General features: G+C 47.0%; 1 protein-coding gene across 7 annotated transcripts in view; it reads right to left on the reverse strand.

Annotated features, from left to right (window-relative positions):
• Positions 1 to 3,996: 3,996 nt before the first annotated feature.
• eml4 (EMAP like 4) overlaps positions 3,997 to 18,932 on the reverse strand; it is a 27,992-nt gene continuing 13,056 nt past the window's right edge. For 3 of the 7 annotated variants that reach the window (XM_030070538.1, XM_030070537.1, XM_030070539.1), the window contains 17 exons: positions 17,992 to 18,115; positions 17,085 to 17,234; positions 16,269 to 16,338; positions 15,326 to 15,436; positions 14,739 to 14,834; positions 14,426 to 14,560; positions 13,748 to 13,883; positions 12,666 to 12,814; positions 12,061 to 12,186; positions 11,574 to 11,705; positions 11,433 to 11,500; positions 9,848 to 9,936; positions 9,617 to 9,714; positions 9,039 to 9,126; positions 8,328 to 8,426; positions 6,691 to 6,821; positions 3,997 to 6,606 (listed from right to left, as the gene is read on the reverse strand). In XM_030070538.1, the coding sequence (XP_029926398.1) occupies positions 6,112 to 6,606; positions 6,691 to 6,821; positions 8,328 to 8,426; positions 9,039 to 9,126; positions 9,617 to 9,714; positions 9,848 to 9,936; positions 11,433 to 11,500; positions 11,574 to 11,705; positions 12,061 to 12,186; positions 12,666 to 12,814; positions 13,748 to 13,883; positions 14,426 to 14,560; positions 14,739 to 14,834; positions 15,326 to 15,436; positions 16,269 to 16,338; positions 17,085 to 17,234; positions 17,992 to 18,115 (2,297 nt within the window). In that variant the 3' untranslated portion in view covers positions 3,997 to 6,111. The remainder of the gene's footprint in view (positions 6,607 to 6,690; positions 6,822 to 8,327; positions 8,427 to 9,038; positions 9,127 to 9,616; positions 9,715 to 9,847; positions 9,937 to 11,432; positions 11,501 to 11,573; positions 11,706 to 12,060; positions 12,187 to 12,665; positions 12,815 to 13,747; positions 13,884 to 14,425; positions 14,561 to 14,738; positions 14,835 to 15,325; positions 15,437 to 16,268; positions 16,339 to 17,084; positions 17,235 to 17,991; positions 18,116 to 18,932) is intronic. The other 4 variants (XR_003929458.1, XR_003929456.1, XR_003929459.1 and 1 more) reach the window with 4 other exon arrangements.

An 18,932-nucleotide genomic window follows, 5' to 3' on the forward strand; every position in this document is an offset into this window, starting at 1 on the left:
GCCACGTTTCGGCTCCGACTTCACCTTCTAAACATTTCCACTCACACGGTTTGGTTTACTGCAACAGCGCCGCAGCAGGAAATCGTTCTGCAGTATTAGCACCCAGATGGACAGGCCAGAACACGTCAGCGTGGCGCGCTCCCTCTCACCACAGGAAGAAGATTCCCATCGCCATGACGATAGCCACCGAGCGATACCCCAAAATAAAAGTGAAGAAATGTAAATCTGTCTGATTAAAAAACAGCTCGGCTCACGTGTCTGCTCTACCTGTTCAGTTTGACTTCAGATCACCCCAACTATTTGTCAGACAGGACACTTGCGTAATGTGTGTGTAATGTGTGTAATGTGTGTGTGTAATATGTGTGTGTGTGTGTGTGTGTGTGTGTGTGTGTGTGCAGCTCAGGATAAAAGGCTGGCAGCGTCTCTCTCTGTCAGTCGCTGCTGTTCATTTTGTCGACAGAAAAACCATGAAGGCCTTTTTCCTGCTGCTGCTGCTGCTGCCTCTGTGCACAGGTAACACACTCACACACACGCACACACACCTACACACACACCTACACACACACACTGCTCATGAATCAGCTGCTGACCAGGCAGGTGTGTGTCTGACCCTCAGCTCAGTACAACATCGAGTGTTACGGCAAAGATTACCTCATGGTGGACAACATGCTGCAGTGCTCAGGCCGAGTCCGGCAGGTCTGCTACACCCGCGGTGAGTCTGCCCGAACGGGGTGTGTGTGTGTGTGTGTGTGTGTGTGTGTGTGTGTGTGTGTGTGTGTGTGTGTGGCCTGCTGGTTCTGCGAGGCGATGGTGGCTGATGATGTCACTTCCTGCTGTAACAAAAGGGACACAGCAGAACACAACAGACTTTGTGTTTCTGTTTCCTCCACAGAGAAATAAAGGCGCTGCAGGAGAACCATTTCTGGTTCCACAAAGAACCTTTCAGAGGTTCTCAAACTCTTTCATGTCCTGGGCACAAAGTTCAATAACCCCGCGGACGCCACAAGACCCTGAACCTTTTAAAACGATGTTTGCTAATGGTCGGGTCATATTTTTCTTTTCTATTTTGTATTAGTTCTTTACTGATGCTGCAGAAATGTTTTCCCAGCAACATGTGAAAAAGGTGATGAGTAAATTAGCCAAGAAAATATTTTTGTCAAAATGAAATATTTAAAGGTCAGATCAGATGCTGGGTCAGATTTGGAAAGTTCTGGTGGAGAAGAACCTTTTCTGATTCCACAGAGAATCGTCATATCATGGTTCTTTAAGGAACCATTTGTTTAAATAGTTATTATTTTTTATTATTTGGCTCTTTAATATAATAGTTCTTGGTTCAATACTTTTAATTGCTTCTTGTGAAAAAATACATTTTTTTTTTTTTTCAAATGACAAACCGAAGGAAGCGCTTTAATTTTGTGTTTGGATGAAATATTAAGATGTTCACATCTGGAACACAAAGTTCAGAAAGGTGAGACACTAACATGTTAATATAATCTCTTTTTGGTACCTGTCTCTCTCTCTCTCCACCTTTCTGCCTGTGTCTGTCTGCCTGTCTCTCTGCACCTTCCTGTCTGTCTCTCAGACACAGGAGAGAGGGGTTGTACCCGTCTGGAGTTTTGTTCCAACGAAGGCTGGAAATGCTGTTTCACTGATCGCTGCAATGTCTGAAGGACCAGCTGCTCTGCTGCTGATGTCAAATAAAGGTGTAGAAAAATTTCCCAGCATGCCGTGTTTATTTTTTCCCCCAACATGCCGTATTTTAATTCTCTGAATGCTGAGTACAGGAGCAAGAATTAATATTAAATAAATCTTCAGGCACATATGAAATGATGGTGAGACTGTCTGCAGACAAACATCGTTTCTGTTCAGTTTCACTTTCGGTCTGAATCCAAAAGTTTGTTGTGAAAGACACATCAGCCTGCTGGTTATGATTAGGATTAGGATTAATCCTAATCCTAATCCTAATCCTAATCAGGTTGACAGCTAACCATAACCAGTGTTGGGCAGTAGCGATGTTACTAGTTAAACTACATTTCTCAATGGTGCAGCCGACAGACGCTCCTCCAGGTGATGTTGCGTACCTGTCCTCAGTCTGCTCAGCGTGCAGGTGATGAAGATGATGAGGAGGAGGAAGATGCTTCTGTTGTGTCGCGTGAACAAGCAGCTGCTGTAAGAAAGATCAGGATGCCTGGAAAAAACTTTGGAACAGAGGCAGTAACTTGTGCTCTCTCTCTCTCTCTCTCTCTCTCTCTCACACACACACACACACACACACACACACACACAGGCATGTCATTTTTTGCCAAGCTGTTACTGTTGGGCGTAGGTTTCTTCTTTTGCTCCTGTGGTTTGAACCAACTGATTGAGTTTTAAGGTCATTTTTCACTTTGTCCTAACCCTAACCCTAACCCTAACCCTAACCCTAAATGGGCCAACAGCATGAACACACCACCTGCATGTTGCTGCCGGGTTTGCAGCAGGAAAAGCAGAAAGCTCAGTTGAACTCTGAGTTTTATTGATCACGAAGAGCAGCGACTTGGGAAGAAGTTGGTTTGATGTTAAAATAAAAAGTAGCTTTGATGTAGTTAAGCTACATGCTGTCATTGTATTGTAGCTTAGCTTGCTAGCTTCAGCCATGTTGGTGCCCTGGGCGAAATTACTCCCTGGCTGTGAAAAAGTATTTGCCCCCTACCAGATTTCTTATTATTTTGCACATTTGTCACACTTAAATGCTTCAGATCATCAAACAAATGTTAATATTAGACAAAGATAACAAGAGTAAATACAAAATACAGTTTTAAAATGATGATTTCATTTATTAAGGGAAAAAAGGTATCCAAACCTACCTAATCCGGAAGGGGACAAATACTTTTTCACAGCACTGTACACAATGAACGGCCAAGGTCTGCGCCATGCGTCGCTGTGTCAAAGGTCTGAAGGTGTGTGTGGGTGAGTTTAGCAGTGTCGGATGAGGCAGGCGGTGGTTACCATGGTTACATGACAATTTTGACCACTATTTACGCTGCTTAGAGCTCCTTGCCAGTAGTTTCAGATAATTGTTCGTTACATTTGAAGTTTAACAAGAATTATGGAGCCATTTCTGTTGATGTCTGTTTGCTCCTTTTTTGTTAAATCTGATACCTGCCTGATACCTGATACCTGCATTGTGCAGGTATACTGTTAGCGCCATGCACACCGTTTGCCCTACTGTGAGCGCACACCTTCTCTCCATGGCATTCCTGACACTTGGCTCAACAGGTGAGCAAGTGTAGTGTATTCCCTCAGATGAACATCTGTACCGCTCATGGAGGATTTCGTCAGGAAATGCCAGCGGATCCGTGCGATCCCTAAATCCTCTTTGTCTCCATAATGAGCCTCGGACAGTCCGGGCTCCCAGCTCCACCGGATCATCAGTGAACGGTGACGCCATCTCCAGAAGAGTTAAATGGTGAGATAGCGCCGCTTTTATAGCCGGGCGGTTAAACTTAGCTCATCACCTGGTCGGGACCAGGTGATGAGCTAAGCATACGTTACCATGGTGATCTAGCATAAGTTACCATGGTGATCTAGCCGGGTTAAAAGAGAGCCACCTTGGTGATACAGGAGAGCCTGGCTTTAGACTCAACATACCTGCTAACCTGCTTCGTAGTAGCCACACCCCTCTGATCAGGATCAGTTTTCCTGGGTTCAAATCTGTATTTCTTTAAAAAAAAAAAAAAAAAAAAGACAGAAACTTGTATTTGTTGGCTTGTCTACAAGCCGTCTTGCTGTCCACACACACACACACACACACACACACAGGGATGATGCAAGGTCAAAGGTCAAACAGCCAAAACAAACAAAAAAACTGCTGAGTCAGCTGTATTGTGTTTTGTTGCCTTGGAGACAGCAGCAGCTGTCAGTCATCATAAACCAGGTTATGAGGTCTGCATCAGTGCTGTTACCATGGCAACTGTGTTAAGAGAAATAAAGAGACCAGGCAAGAGTGTGTGTTTTGTTGTCTCTGTTTTAAAATGTTTATTTGCATTTTAAAATCTTCAGTTTGTCTGTCCGGAGACAGGAATGCATGAGAGACACGATTGGCTCAAAAACTTTGTCACATGAACGTTTCAACTTAACGTCAGTCATCATGGCGAGTACGTTACTGAACGCCGAAAACAGAACAATAAAACACTTTTACCCCCCCCACCCCCACCCCCACCCCCACCCCAGGTCCAGGTGAACACCTGAAGTCTGAACGAGCCCTTCAGAAAGACAATCATAGAAAAGATGGAGACAGACGGATGGATGATTAAAAAGTCAAGACATTCCCCCAACACCCCGACCCCCCCCCCCACCCCCCCCCCCCCCCCCCCCCCCCCCCCCCCACCCCCCATCCCCCGAAAAATGGTCCAGAAGTGCGAGATCAGAGCTGAGCTGGGGAGCCACGCCCCCTAGTGGTGGATATGAAACCAGAAATATACACACAGGCGTCCCATTATATACAAACAGACCTGAAACTTCAGAGATGCGTACAAAATCAAGAGGAAGCCTGCTCAGATTCCCAGAGCGCCTGATGTGTGACCGTGGAGCTTCGGAACGACGGCGTCCGCCTCTGACATCATCATGACATCATCATGCATTCACAAACACAAAGAGCTAAAACTATGCGCCCCACCACCACCGAAGAAGAACCACTGGCTACAGACGCAGCAAACACCAGAGAAAAGTAAAGAAGAGAATGGAACATCAGCTGAGACTCAACCTGCAGCCAGTCCTCCACCTGTCTCCCAACACACCTGATCACCTGACCCCAAATACACCTGTCCACCTGTCTCCCAACACACCTGATCACCTGACCCCAAATACACCTGTCCACCTGCCTCCCAACACACCTGGTCACCTGACCCCAAATACACCTGTCCACCTGCCTCCCAACACACCTGGTCACCTGACCCCAAATACACCTGTCCATCTGCCTCCCAACACACCTGTCCACCTGCCTCCCAACACACCTGGTCACCTGACCCCAAATACACCTGTCCATCTGCCTCCCAACACACCTGTCCATCTGCCTCCCAACACACCTGGTCACCTGACCCCAAACACACCTGGTATTAATCTGTGTCTCCAGTGTTGATTTTGAGATCCAGTCACAGTGAACCACACAGGTCACATGTCACTTGTTGGGGGCGGGGCTTCTGTTATTCCAGTCTGTCTAATGTTAGTGATTGTGAAATTAAAAAGTTTCTACTTCCTGTTTACAAACTGTTAAGAACACCTGCCAGAGCGCTGGCCACGCCTCCCTGACCGCTGCAGGTTGGATGCTAGTCTGATCACCTGAGACGCAGGTTAATACCAGCCGGTTAACCGCCCACAGATCTACCTGTACCTCCTCTCTGCGTCCTGATTGGTCCTCATCCAAACTGCATCACCATCTTCATCACAAAGTCTCAGGCCGACGTTACAAATGAAACTTTCCATGCAACTTGTTTGTGTTTCAGCTTCTTTCAGCCTTTAACTGTTAAACTGCACAGAAACAACTTAATTCAAACTGTTAAAGATTAATAATGTAGAATTTAGATTATTAGATTATTCCAAGTACTTTTCTATCTGTTCGAGATTAAATTTAGTTTGTGATCTCCAGCAGACGCTGTGTGAGGTAAAGTCTGTACTGACACCTGCGGGTCAGAGGGGGAACTGCAGGTATTCATGTGACGTCATCAGGTGGCATCTGGAGCCTGAAGCTGATTGGCTGAAACTTGCAGGTGCAGAGAAACCGTCTAACCTCGATCATTTTCTGTTTGATGTGTAACGTCAGCCTCTGACCCAACTGACTATTGATCAGCGATCAGCTATTGATCAGCTGGTTTTACTCACTTCGCCGACTCGGGGAGGAAGTCAGGGTTCTGACTTCCTGTCTGTACTCTGGTTGCCGTGGCAACAGATTTGGGAGGCAGGGCTTCCTCAGGAATGAAACCAGCAGCTGCTTAAGACTTCCCAACACACACCCACACACACACACACACACCCACACACAAACATGCACACACGCACTCACACTCACACACATGCAGTGGGGGGAAGCGAGGTGTGACGGGAGGAGCGGTGGGCGAGAGACGGGCTCTCTCTCTATGAGGGGGGGGTGAAGGGGGGCAGGCCCTCGTCGCTGGGCGTGGCCGTGTCGTCGCTCGGCTCCAGGCTGTCCTTCGGGCTCACCGTGCTGTCGGAAGGGGGCGGGGTCGACTCGGAGCAGGGAGGTGTTAACTCTGAGGGGGGCGGTACTAAATCAGCAGGAGGCGGGGTTTCCGGGGAGGTCTCCCGCACCCCATTGGCCGTGGGGCGGTCGGACGGGTCGTCAGAGGGTGCGTTCAGGGGGGAGACTGAGGTGGTGGGCGGGGGCGGGGTCAAGACAGAGTCCATCCTCCTGGGGGTGGAGTTATGGAGAAGCCCCTCCCCAAGCGACAGGGAGGAGTCACTGGGAACCAATGAGGGCGTTTTCTCGACCAGACGCCACTGCATGATGCTGGTGTCCTTCCCTCCCGTGGAGATCAGGTGACTGTCGCTGAACAGGAAGCTGACGTTGGTCACATGACTGCTGTGGGCACTGTACTTATGAGAGGGAGCCTGCAGACAGACAGGTGAGAGACAGACAGGTGAAACACACATACAGGTGAGACAGACATATTAGAGACACAGACAGACAGGTACCTTAGCTCTGGAACTGGGATAGGCGAACAGGTGAACTTTGCAGAAATCATCTGCGAGGGCGATCACCTTCCTGTTGTGAGATCTGATCAAAGCATTGATGTCAGTGCCGTCAGAGCCCTCCGGCCACACACCTGCCACACACACACACACACACACACACACACACACACACACACACACACACACACACACACACACAGTGAGCAGATTCTCACAGAACAAGCATTTAACTGTTTAACAGAAACATTTTCAGAAAATACTCAGGACAACAAACGTGAACACATGAACATGTGAACACATGAAAACAGAACTATAAACATTTAGAAAAAACAAAAAACAAAACAAATTCAAACATTCATAAGAACCTGAAACCTGCAATCAGAAATAAAATAACTGAAATAACGACTGAAGCATCTTTATAAACGCTTTAGAAACTTATTATATTTCTGCTGGTGTGATTCTCTTCACATTTATTTAACTCTTTTCAATTATTAACTTGAATGTGATTATTTTGTGTCAAACAGCTTCTCCTGTGTCACATGTGCAGGGAGCATTTAGTGTTTTGGCTCCATCTAGTGGCTGTTCATCATGACTGCACTCACCTGAAAATGCCCAGGATCCTCCAGTAAATTTTTTCTGTACGTCACATCTCTAACTGACAGAAAGCTGTCTGCCACAGAGGGGTTCAAACTGGGTTCTGGGGCCCCCAGGGGGTCCTCAGTAACATGAAGAATAGTTCAGTTTCACTCAACAAGAAACTGTTATTATACAAAAAAATTTGATTATTTGTGTTGTTTTCATCTCACATCATGTGTTTACATATGACATGAAACGTAATACTTAAATTTGAAATAAAATCAAAATCCTAACAGGGTCCTGAGGGCAAAATCAGGAGTTTGATGAAGATGTAACTATCGAAACGCGTCGGGTCTCCCAGCTTGAATAAAGGATTTTAATATTCACACTCCAGAGTGCCTCGGGACATCCCCTCATGACTGCAGCACACATTTTAGTAAGTCAGTTTTTTCTTAACTTGTTTCTAGACATTTTTCCCTTGAAGAGCACCTGAGTTTTCCGTTTAAACATTTCAATTACTGAGCCCCTGAAGCACTCACCTCCACCCCTTCTTTTCTATGAAGGAGTTTGAATCCACCGAGCTGATGGGTTTATTTTACTTCTCTTGTTTCCGTTATTTCTGTTATGTGCAGTTGTGACAGAAGCTGGGACATTTCCAGATCTTTGTCCCAATTCCAAACAGAATTTCGTTGTACAATGTACAGTGACAATAAAGTCTTCTAAGTTCTTAGTTCTAAGTCTTCAGGTCATTACAGGAAACACAGATTAGAACTTAAAGTGTTTTAAAGGAAATGAAGAGACGTGTGACAGCACCTGACCTCTCCTGCACTCCACCGGCCTCCAACAGAGGCAAATGCCTTGTTTTTTGTTTTGTTTAATTTGATAAGTGTCACGTCTGTAATTATGACAGAACGTGTAGCATGGATCATTTTGTACGAACCCAGGAAGAGCAGGAGCTAATCCAAATAAACCAATTAATAAACTGAAATCTAAAATCTAAAAAACTAAGACAGATCCACACACACACACACACACACACACACACACACACACACACTGACCGAACACGTGGTATCCCAGCACACAGGTGTAGGTGGCCCAGTCGATGTCTTTGCACTCGGAGCGGTTCCGGATCAGTTTGCAGCCGTTGGGAATGTCCCCTGAAACACAAACAACCTGTTGGACAGCAGCTTCTGATCGCTGAAGCCAGGGAGGTTCTGTTTGTACAATCAATCGATCAATCAATGAATCACTTCATTGTCCCGCAAAATTCATTTTGCAGTCCGGAAGAACACCACCAAAGCCAAAGAGCCACTAAAAGCCTCGTAACAAACAGCAGGTCGGCTGCTCATGTCCAGGCCTGTGATTGGTCCAGATATTTATCAAAACGTTAAACGCTCAATGCACTTACATTCATCATCAGTGAATCCTGCTTGTTTTAGATTTAGTTGTAAAACATCATCTTGCATTCAGGAGCAAATCAATAAAATCTATATTTGTTTGGTGTCACATATAATTTAAATTTTTAGGGGAATCCGTGCCACACGAGGCACCGGTTTTCTGTCTGCCACCTCTTTAGGTTTTGTATTATTCACATCTTTGTTTCATGCTGTCAATCAGCTGCTGCTGCTTTTAAACATCTGCTGATGTTGTCAAGGAGGAAACGGGTTGTTGCCTGTTCTGCAGGCAACAACGTCTGACTGTAATGGAAATGTTCTTTCTGATTGGTTGACACTCCCTCGCCACACTTCCTGTTGCTGATTCGTACTCACAGTAAAGGATCTCGTAGTCCCCTGAGTTGGACATGATGAAGTTGTTGTCAGGTGACCAGTCCAGGTGAGTGATGTAGCTACTGTGTCCCTGCGCAGAACAGAGGAACATCACAGAACCTGAGTGAATATCAAAGCTCCATTCCAGTGATTCTTACTGTGTTTACAACAAACCATTTAGCAAATCATGCAAATTAAAAATACAAAAACAACAATAATAATAATAATGATAGCAGGAAACACTTTTACAATTACAGCACTTGAATTCTAACAATTAAAATTATATATTTAAACATTAGCTCAGTGATGCTGGATCAGATTTCTTTGTTTAAATGTTTGGTAATATCGGTATCAGGCTGATATCAGGGCAAAACAACATCAGGCTGCTTTGACATCCATGAGAAAACAGTGAGAAGCTACGGCTTCACCTGCAGCAGCTGCTTTACACGACGCGATGCAACGCACGCTGTCCTCGAAACACGGCGCACCTGCAGCGGCTGGCGAGGACGCCGGGCCGCCGCAGGAACCGAAGTTCTGATGGACACACACACACACACACACAAACACACACACACACTTACCGTGCACTTGCCGTATCGGCTGTACTTGCGGCCTCGCTCAGCCACAGTGTAGAGGTAAATGAAGTTATCATGAGATCCTACAGCCAGCAGACTGCCATCTGGAGGGCGAGGGACAGAGAGAGAGAGAGAGAGAGAGAGAGAGAGGGAGAGAGGGAGAGAGGGAGAGAGGGGTCAACACTCAGTCAGCACAACACAAAACCTGCCGCTCAGTTTCACTTTAGCTCCACCCACCTACAGAGTAGCGCATGACTGACAGCTGCTCGTTGCCGTCGGTGTGGATGGCGACAAGGTCAGTGGTGTCGGCGTCCAGAGCGTACCACCTGGAACAGGAAGTGGGTCAGACTACAGAAAACCCAGCATGCAGCATCACTCTTCCAGAAGATCCTCGACACGGAAACAAGCTCTGGTTCTCACGTTCCATGTTATCGGAACCAAAGCGTGAACTAAGGAACCGAACCACATTTCCACCAGTTGTTGCATCATCGTGGTGGGCATGCACAACCCCCTGCTCTGGAGGAGGGAGAGGCCCGCCCCCTGCTCTGGAGGAGGGAGAGGCCCGCCCCCTGCTCTGGAGGAGGGATTAGCCCCGCCCCCTGCTCTGGAGGAGGGATTAGCCCCGCTCCCTGCTCTGCAATAAAACAAACTCACCATTTCATTGATTTACAAGTTTTACAGTTTGCAATGACGGATGTTACAGAGATGCAGACGACAAGTGTAAACAATATTCTGTAGGTTGCTTTCCCTGAAGAAGAAGCCCCGCCCACTCGGTTCCTTCTTCAGAACCTGATTCTGCTTCCAGATGTTCAAGGTTCAAGGTTCAAGGTTCAAGGTTCAAGGAGTCTTTATTGTCCCTGTGGGGCAAATCGCTCTCCAGCCAGCAGCAACAAAAACAATCAACAGCAATCAGGGTAACAACATGTAGCACAGAAGACAACAATAAATAGAACAAACAGATTAATCAATCACTTGTTTAGAAGATCTATGGCAGCAGGGACAAAAGAACGCTTTAATCTATTTGTCCTGCATCCTGTTTGGGATCCAATCTATTTTTGGTGGAAATGCAAATAATGGTTCAGAATCTGGTGTTCAAATTAACACACTGCATGCTGGGAGTTTTACTTTCATTAGTCATGCATCTGTATATTTTATAAACAGAACTGTGTTGAAACAGCTGAGGAACAGTAAGGTACATATATATACATATATGTTTGTGTGTGTGTGTATACATACAGATATACACACTTTAACACACACACACACACACAAACATACACATATTAATATACACATATATACAGTGGTCCCTCGTTAATCGCGGGAGTTACGTTCTAAAAATAACCCGCAATAGGCGAAATCCGCGAAGTAGCTTTATTTTTTACAATGATTCTAGATGTTGTAAGGCTGTAAAACCCCTCACTACACACTTTATACACTTTTCTCAGACAGGCATTAACATTTTCTCACTTTTCTCTCTTGTTTAAACTCTCAAAGTTCAAACCTTCATAGAAAAATAAGTCCAGTATTATAGAATGAACGCATTCTGTACCGTACAGGAGACACAGCACGGAGGAGACTGATTGACACCGGTCTACAGCCCCTTAGCCAATCAGGACGCAGAACACAATGCGCGGGCTCTCCCTTAGCCAATCAGGACGCAGAACGCAATGCACTGTAAAAAAAAAAAAAAAAAGCATGCAAAATTGCACAAAAACTGCGAAAGCGAAACTGCGAGGCCGCGAAAGGTGAACCGCGTTATAGCGAGGGACAACTGTATGGCAATTTGTGGAAGTGTTATGTCTGGATGTCTGGTACTGACTTTCCTGAGTGTGTTCCTATGGCAACCACCGCTCCACTGGGATGGAAGTCTGCACAGTGTCCATGTTCCTGCAGGAGAAAACACACTTTCATCCTTCAGCCTGAACCCACCTGTCATCCCTCCATCCAGCCCCTCCCATACCTCCAGCGTGCGGCTCCACTGCAGGCTGTGCTGGGTGGAGTCCCAGAGGCAGACCAGCCGGTCCTGAGCGCAGGTCAGAAACATTTCTCTGAACGGGTGAGACGCCAAACCCCACAGCTCGTCTGTGTGACCCTGAAACAGAGCAACACCATGTAATCTCATACAATATAATAAAACACAAAGTATAACACGCAGTGGTCCATACTGGTGGAATTAGTAGAGTCTAGAACAGATACACTGCGTGTCAGGTCATCCAGGCTCCGCCCCCTCTGACCGTGCAGTTAGTACTTTTCTTCATTCCAACCAAAAACCCTGATTTCACTGATTCCCTCACCCTAAAGCACAGAGGAGGGACTCATCAGTGAAATTACCAGGTGGGGTTTTTGGTTGGAAAGAAAACCTGCAGCCTTTTGGCCCTCCATGGCACCAGTTCAACACCAGTCTGTACTGGTCTGTACTGGTCTGTACTGGTCTGTATTGGTCTCACCTGAACCTCCACCAGAAAGCCATCGTTGAAGGTTCCTCTCAGGATGAAGTTACGGGACGTCCCGACCAGAAATTCCTCCCCCTTCCCCTCTGCCACCGCCCGGATCGTCCCATACTGCTCCGGCACCTACAGGGAGAGAGACAGATAATGTGTGTGTGTGCGTGTGTGTGCGTGTGTGTGTGTGTGTGTGTGTGTGTGTGTGTGTGTGTGTAAAGGTTCTCAGTCATCAGGTCCTGGTTCTCCACACAGAGCTAAATGGAGGTCAGTTGGACTGTTTGTAGATTGTTGGCTCGTTAGCACTCTGTTGGGACGTCGCTAGGATCGTTATGGTCGTTAGGATCGTTAGGATCATTAAGATCATTAGGGTCATTAGGATCGTTAGGATCGTTAGGATCGTTAGGGTCTTTATGGTCGTTAGGATCGTTAGGGTCGTTAGGGTCGTTGGGGTCATTAGGGTCACCTGGCCGCTGGATAACGAGCCCCCTCTAACCCTCTAACCCAGCAGGTTGTCAGAGCTGAAGTGAAACGTCCGGTCCAGTTGACCTCAATTCAGCTGTGTGTGTGTGTGTGTGTGTGTGTGTGTGTGTGTGTGTGTGTGTGTGTACCTGGATCTCTCGGTCCAGGTGCAGGTCGTGGTCCCAGAGGATGATTTTATGATCTTTTCCTCCGCCGGTCAGCAGAGTTCCACTTCTCATCTCACACACACAGAACACACTGCCCTCGTGACCTTTGACCTGCCGGCTGATCTGGAACGCTGCACACACACACACACACACACACACACACACACACACACACACCCACGTTTCATCCAATGTTGATCCTGACAGCTGTGCTCCACTGACCGTGCCTTGCTCAGGGGCGGCCGTGTTCAAAGTGGGTCTGATCCAGATCATTTTCATCACGACAACTTTCATTTTACTGCCACGTTTAAAAATATTTTGTTGTTAATTTTCAGTTAAATTTGACTGGTTTCTGGCTCGCGGCCCTTCTGTTGCCATGGGTAACCGCAGACGTCTGCAGAAATGAGTCTGTTTGTTGTCGTTGCTGGTGTGCGTTGAAACAGGCAGGTGGAGTTTTTCATAATTTTACAACTTTACGGACCAGCTGGAAGTAACTGGTTGTTATTATCTGTATGATAACCCACCTAGTGGTGAAAAAGGAGAACTGCAAGTGAAACACCCTCTGCAGACACATCAGTACTCTGAGTGTAAATGGTCATAAACGGGTTTTAGTTACCATGACGACTGTGGAGTCTCTGCCTTCCTGCCAGCAGGAGGCAGCAGTACCCCACACACACACACACACACACACACACACACACACACACACACACAGGGTGTTTGGCAGCATGAAGAACAGAGAGCTGATTAACAGTTTAATTCTTGGCATTGTTCATCTCAACCAGTCCAACAACATGCCAAGCAAAACCATTATTGCCCCTAGGCGCGCGCGCACACACACACACACACACACACACACACACACACACACACACACACACACACACACACACACACACACACACACACACACACACACACACACCTCCTCCCTCTCTTCCCCATGTTTTCTTTGTTTTTGTTCTCTGAATCTTTCTTGCTCTGATCTGTTGGTTTTAACTCTAAGTAGCTGAGTCACACACACACACACACACACACACACACACACACACACACACACACACCTTTGGGTCCCTTCCCCGGAGGCGGCTCGGCGGAGCTCCGGGTCCAGACGAGCATGACGCCCCCGGAGTCCCCGGTCAGGATGTCTCCGGTGCTCAGGAAGGCCAAACACTGCACGAACTTCGGCTTCTCGAATTTCTGAAAGAAACGCAGTGACATCACCGCCGAAGCCCCGCCCACTTTCACACAGCAAGGAGAAAACATGGCCGCCACACAGGCCTTCTCGGTCAGAACCACATTCTGCTGTGAGTGTGTGTATGTGCGTCTGTGTGTGTGTGTGTGTGTGTTGCAGTGTGTGTGTGTGTGTTGCAGTGTGTGTGTGTGTGTTGCAGTGTGTGTGTATGTGTGTGTGTGTTGCAGTGTGTGAGTTCTGACCTTCAGCACCAACACAGAGGAAAGCAGATCTAGACAGATGTAGATCTATAGAGCTGGATCTAGATAGATGCTGAGCTCAAATCAGAGGTTTGAGTTTCTCCTGTCCAATAGGATCACAGGAGAGTCGGCCAATAGGATCACAGGAGAGGCGGGACTTGTTTTTCGTTGTTTGTTTTTCGTTGTTTGTTTTTAATTCATGAAAATTGACTGGCAACTCGCTCTAGGCTGATTCTGTGATCGCCTAGCAACAGCACACTGTGTCCGGCCTCTCGGCCCCGCCCCCGCCCCAGGCTCCGCCTCCTCACCCCAAAGATGCCCTGCTTGCGGGCGAGCGACGTGCCGCTCCACGTCCAGAAGAAGATGTGCGACTTCCCGCAGGTCACGATGGTGTGAGCGTCGGTGGGGTGGAACTCCACGGCCAGGACCACCTCGTTGGTCGTCTGCGAGCACACACACACACACACACACACACACACACACACACACACACACACACACACAGCTGATCACTCATCAGTACAAACCCTAACCCAGTGATCAATCAGCCGGCCGTTCCACTCTACCCGGTTCTGTTCTACTTTATTCTAATCTGTTCTATTGTGTTCGGTTCTATGTTACCTTGATCTCGGCGATCTTGCTCTTCTTCTGCCAATCCCAAACCGTCAGCATGTGGTCGTTACAGTCATCAATCACACTCAGATGCTGTCCAGAATCCTGTGCGCGCGCACACACACACACACACACACACACACACACACACACACACACACACACACACACACACACACACACAGAGGGAGAGCAGTACTATTTCATTTTTGGTCCAGCAGCATTTTGGAGCTGAAGGTCACCTGACTTCCTCCTGTCTTCCTGTTTAGTTTCCATGTTTTTTATTCAAAATGTGGGAATAAACAAACGAAGAACAGCTGAACACGGCGTCGCTGACGTGGTTTGGCAGAACGTCTCGGGGTGTGACGTGTGTGTGTGTGTGTGTGTGTGTGTGTGTGTGTGTGTGTTTGGTTGATATTTAATCTGCATGCCAGGGTTAGGGTCCCTTCACTAAACTGCAGCGTTTTAGCTTCTAATCTCAGATTAGAGGCACAGAACTTTAAAGGAGGAACAGAGAGAGAGAGACTACAGTACCCACAATGCACCACAGCTATGTCAGGACCACAATACCCACAATGCACCGGGGTGATACTCACAGCTTTAGAGAAGGCGAGCGAGCCGACGCCGCGCTCAAACGTCCCCAAACCGACGACCTGCAGCGTGGAGAGGCTGACGCTGTCCCACACCCGCACATGAGGCTGCAGCGCCTGCAGGGCGTGTGTGTGTGTGTGTGTGTGTGTGTGTGTGTGTGTGCGTGTGTGTGTGTGTGTGTGCGTGTGTGTGTGTGCGTGTGTGGGACACAAGAGGAGGGAGTGGTGATTAGGTGTTACTCATCATTTGCAGGTGGAACTTATTTCCTGATGAGAAAACATTTATGAGGGCAGACAAGATCGAACAGATCCCAGAGCAAGCTGGAAAAACATTACAGCTAATTATACACAAACACACAAACACACACACACACACACACACACACACACACACACACACACACACACTCCAGTCGTAGCAGAGTGTGTAACCTCTGAAACTCAGAGCAGGCAGCAACACGCTCCTCAGACTCTGAGTCCCATAAAAATAAAGTCAAATAAAAATAAAGAGCCTGACTGGAATCCTCTTATCTCACGCCAACATCTCTTATCAAAGTGTACGTCTGTTGCCTAGCAACCACAGAGCTAAGCGTTGCTTTGGAACCGTTGGTAGCAGAGAGGCGGGTACGACGCCGGGCGCCCGGGCAGCACAGCCGCCTGGGGCCCCATGAGCCCCGTGAGCCGCCGGGGGCCCCGTGAGCCCCGACAGGAGCCGCCTGGGCCTCCTGCCGCTTGCTGCCCCAAGCCCACCAATGCAGGGAGAGTGAAGGAAGCCTGCGGCGCCCTCTGGGGATTAAACTGGGTAACATTAGCATCTACAGTAACAATCTGCAGTCACATGTCTGATGTTGTACTGCAGTTTCACTGCTATGCAGAAATATAAAATACTACAATATATTCTTATTATTATTAATATTATGATTATCATTAGAGTCCAGTTGGTTCCTACCCGTCCATCTTTGTCCACTCCTGCGATCTGTCCTGTAGCAATGCGGATCTTATCAGGATGGACAGCAAGACTGAGGCAGAGAGAGAGACAGAAAGAGAGAGACAGAAAGAGAGAGACAGAGAAAGGAGGGAAAGAGTAGGAAAAAAATTCAGCTTCAATAGAGTAATAAACTGGAAATTTGCAAAATTGCAGGTTAGCCTATAACAGGGAATGTAGATGTAGAAAAAAAATCTTGCAGCATAATCTTGGTTAAAACAATCAGATTTAATGCAAATTCAGATGAATTTCTACCCTGCACTCCTCCATCCCATGCACAGATCCTTCTAGAAGCCTGCTGAGGCAGGAACGTTCTGATGATGTTACTGAGGTAAATATATTTGTTCTGTGGTATTAACGAGCAAAAAAGTAAATACAAATGTGTTTTTAAAGCAGCTATTAAGATCTGTCACGGTGCTAGCTAGCTCAGCTGTCCGGCTGGTTCTTCTAGGAATGTAGGTTATATTGTGATTTAGCATGCTGACTGACACTGACACTGGGAAAATGTTTCTTTTATTAACATTCATACTTTTTGTCATTCAATGAACGAATTGATTAAAGTTCTTCTCACACAATTCAGAGTCAAAATTTTGTATAATTTGTTTAAGTTTGCACGCATGTCTGCTTATGTCAAAACAAAATTTAGAAAATACCCCAGCTTAACTTCCCATGGAAAATATTCTGGAAATTTACCAGAATTTTTACGCCCCTTTGCACCCCGACCCAGAACCTAACAGCTCAACCGATCCAGGATCCACCCTGAAACAAAAGAGGCCTGACCATTTGACGCAGTCGGTGTGTCCCAGGTAGTGGCGCTGCGTTCGCTCCTCGTAGTTGAACAGGACGACGACCGAGGCGATGAAGTAGACGATCTCTCCGGTGGGGAGCAGGTAGACGTTGGCTCGGCAGTCCCTCCCCCGGTACCCGTACCTGGTGGGTCAGGGTTAAGAAGCACAAGATCTGCTGAGATCTACTGGGGATCTACTGAGGATCCACTGGGGATCTACTCAGATTTTTGAGGATCTACTGAAGATCTGCTGAGGATCTACCTGGGATCTACTGTGGATCCACTAAGGATCTATTGGGACCTGCTGAGGATATAATGGGGATCTACTGAGGATTGAACATGGATCTACCGGGATTTTTGAAGATCTACTGAAGATCTGCTGAGGATCTACTTGGGATCTACTGTGGATCCACTAAGGATCTACTGGGATCCGCTGGTCTCTACTGAGAACTTACTGAGGATCTACAGTGTAACTACTGGATTAGAGGTGAGCCCGAAACCAAAAATCTAGATCCACTGACGAGCAGTTGGGATCTACCGGGGATCTAATGAGACCTACTGAGGATCTACTGGGGATCCACTAAAGATCTACTGAGATCTGTTGAGGACCTAGTGGTAGTATTTACTAAGAATCAACTTTGATCTACTGAGGATCTGGTGAGGATCTACTGGGGATCTACTGGAATCTGCCGAAGACTTACCGAGGATCTACTGAGTAACTACCGGATTAGAGGTGAGCCTGTCTGTGGAGAATCACAAAAAATACAAATAACCAAAAACAAGGTCAAAGTTCAGGAGTGCCTTCAGTAGAATAAGCCTTAAAAAGCAAAAAGCAAAGAACAGAATGAGAACCACCAGGAGGTTCTCCCCAGCTTTAGAACTGCGACAGGGGAAGGATACACCCATTCCAGCTTGAGCCGTTCTGAAGGCAGCTCTGTCCGAACGTCCTCGTAGTTCTCCACGTCTGAAGGGATGAACATGGTGATCGGTCGACCACGCATGAACATCTTGATGTGATTCCCCTCTGAACAGGAGAGGAACAAAGAGCAAACATGGAACTGACAAGAGAAGCAAAGCCTCAAAATCAGGTGCAAAATCCATCACAACCTTCCCTGCTAGGGATCGACCAATCACCTGTCCCGGCTGATCGATCAATCACCTGTCCCGGCTGATCGATCAATCACCTGTCCCGGCTGATCGATCAATCACCTGTCCCGGCTGATCGACCAATCACCTGTCCCGGCTAATCGATCAATCACCTGTCCCGGCTAATCGATCAATCAGCTGTCACGGCCGATTGTTGGGGCTGATATTCTGAATTTCTCATTAATCAGGATCATAATTTTGACTGACATGAGGTCTGATATGAAAACAGTCAGACTCCGCCTCCCCGTCTGAAAGACAGCAGAAAAAAAGCGAGTGGGCGGGGCTACATATCCTGTAACATGATGACATTTTAATTTCCTTTTTCACTACATTTGTGTTTCACACAAAGACAAAAAGTTGCAGGGCAGTGATTCCTGCCTTCACTACAGGGTGATCCAGGGTCAGGGCTGGTGGCAGGCCAGGTCAGGGTCAGGGTTAGGATTAGGATTAGGGCCGGTGGCCTGGCTGTTTATTCATATCAGTGCCTGCTGTCCTGGATTACTACCAATGAGTCTTCAAAAATCAATACTGATCGATCCCTATTTACCACCAGTGAAAAGATTTAATATTTAGGTGAGCTGTTAAGAAAATTCAGTGGTAATGCACATTAATCTGGTGAAATCTGAAAACACTTTTTCTGCTGAAAACAAACCATTTTAACATTTCTGAGTTTGAGTTTAGTACGCAAAGACGCG

Source organism: Myripristis murdjan, chromosome 15 (genome assembly GCF_902150065.1).
Source record: "Myripristis murdjan chromosome 15, fMyrMur1.1, whole genome shotgun sequence".
Taxonomy (NCBI): domain Eukaryota; kingdom Metazoa; phylum Chordata; class Actinopteri; order Holocentriformes; family Holocentridae; genus Myripristis; species Myripristis murdjan.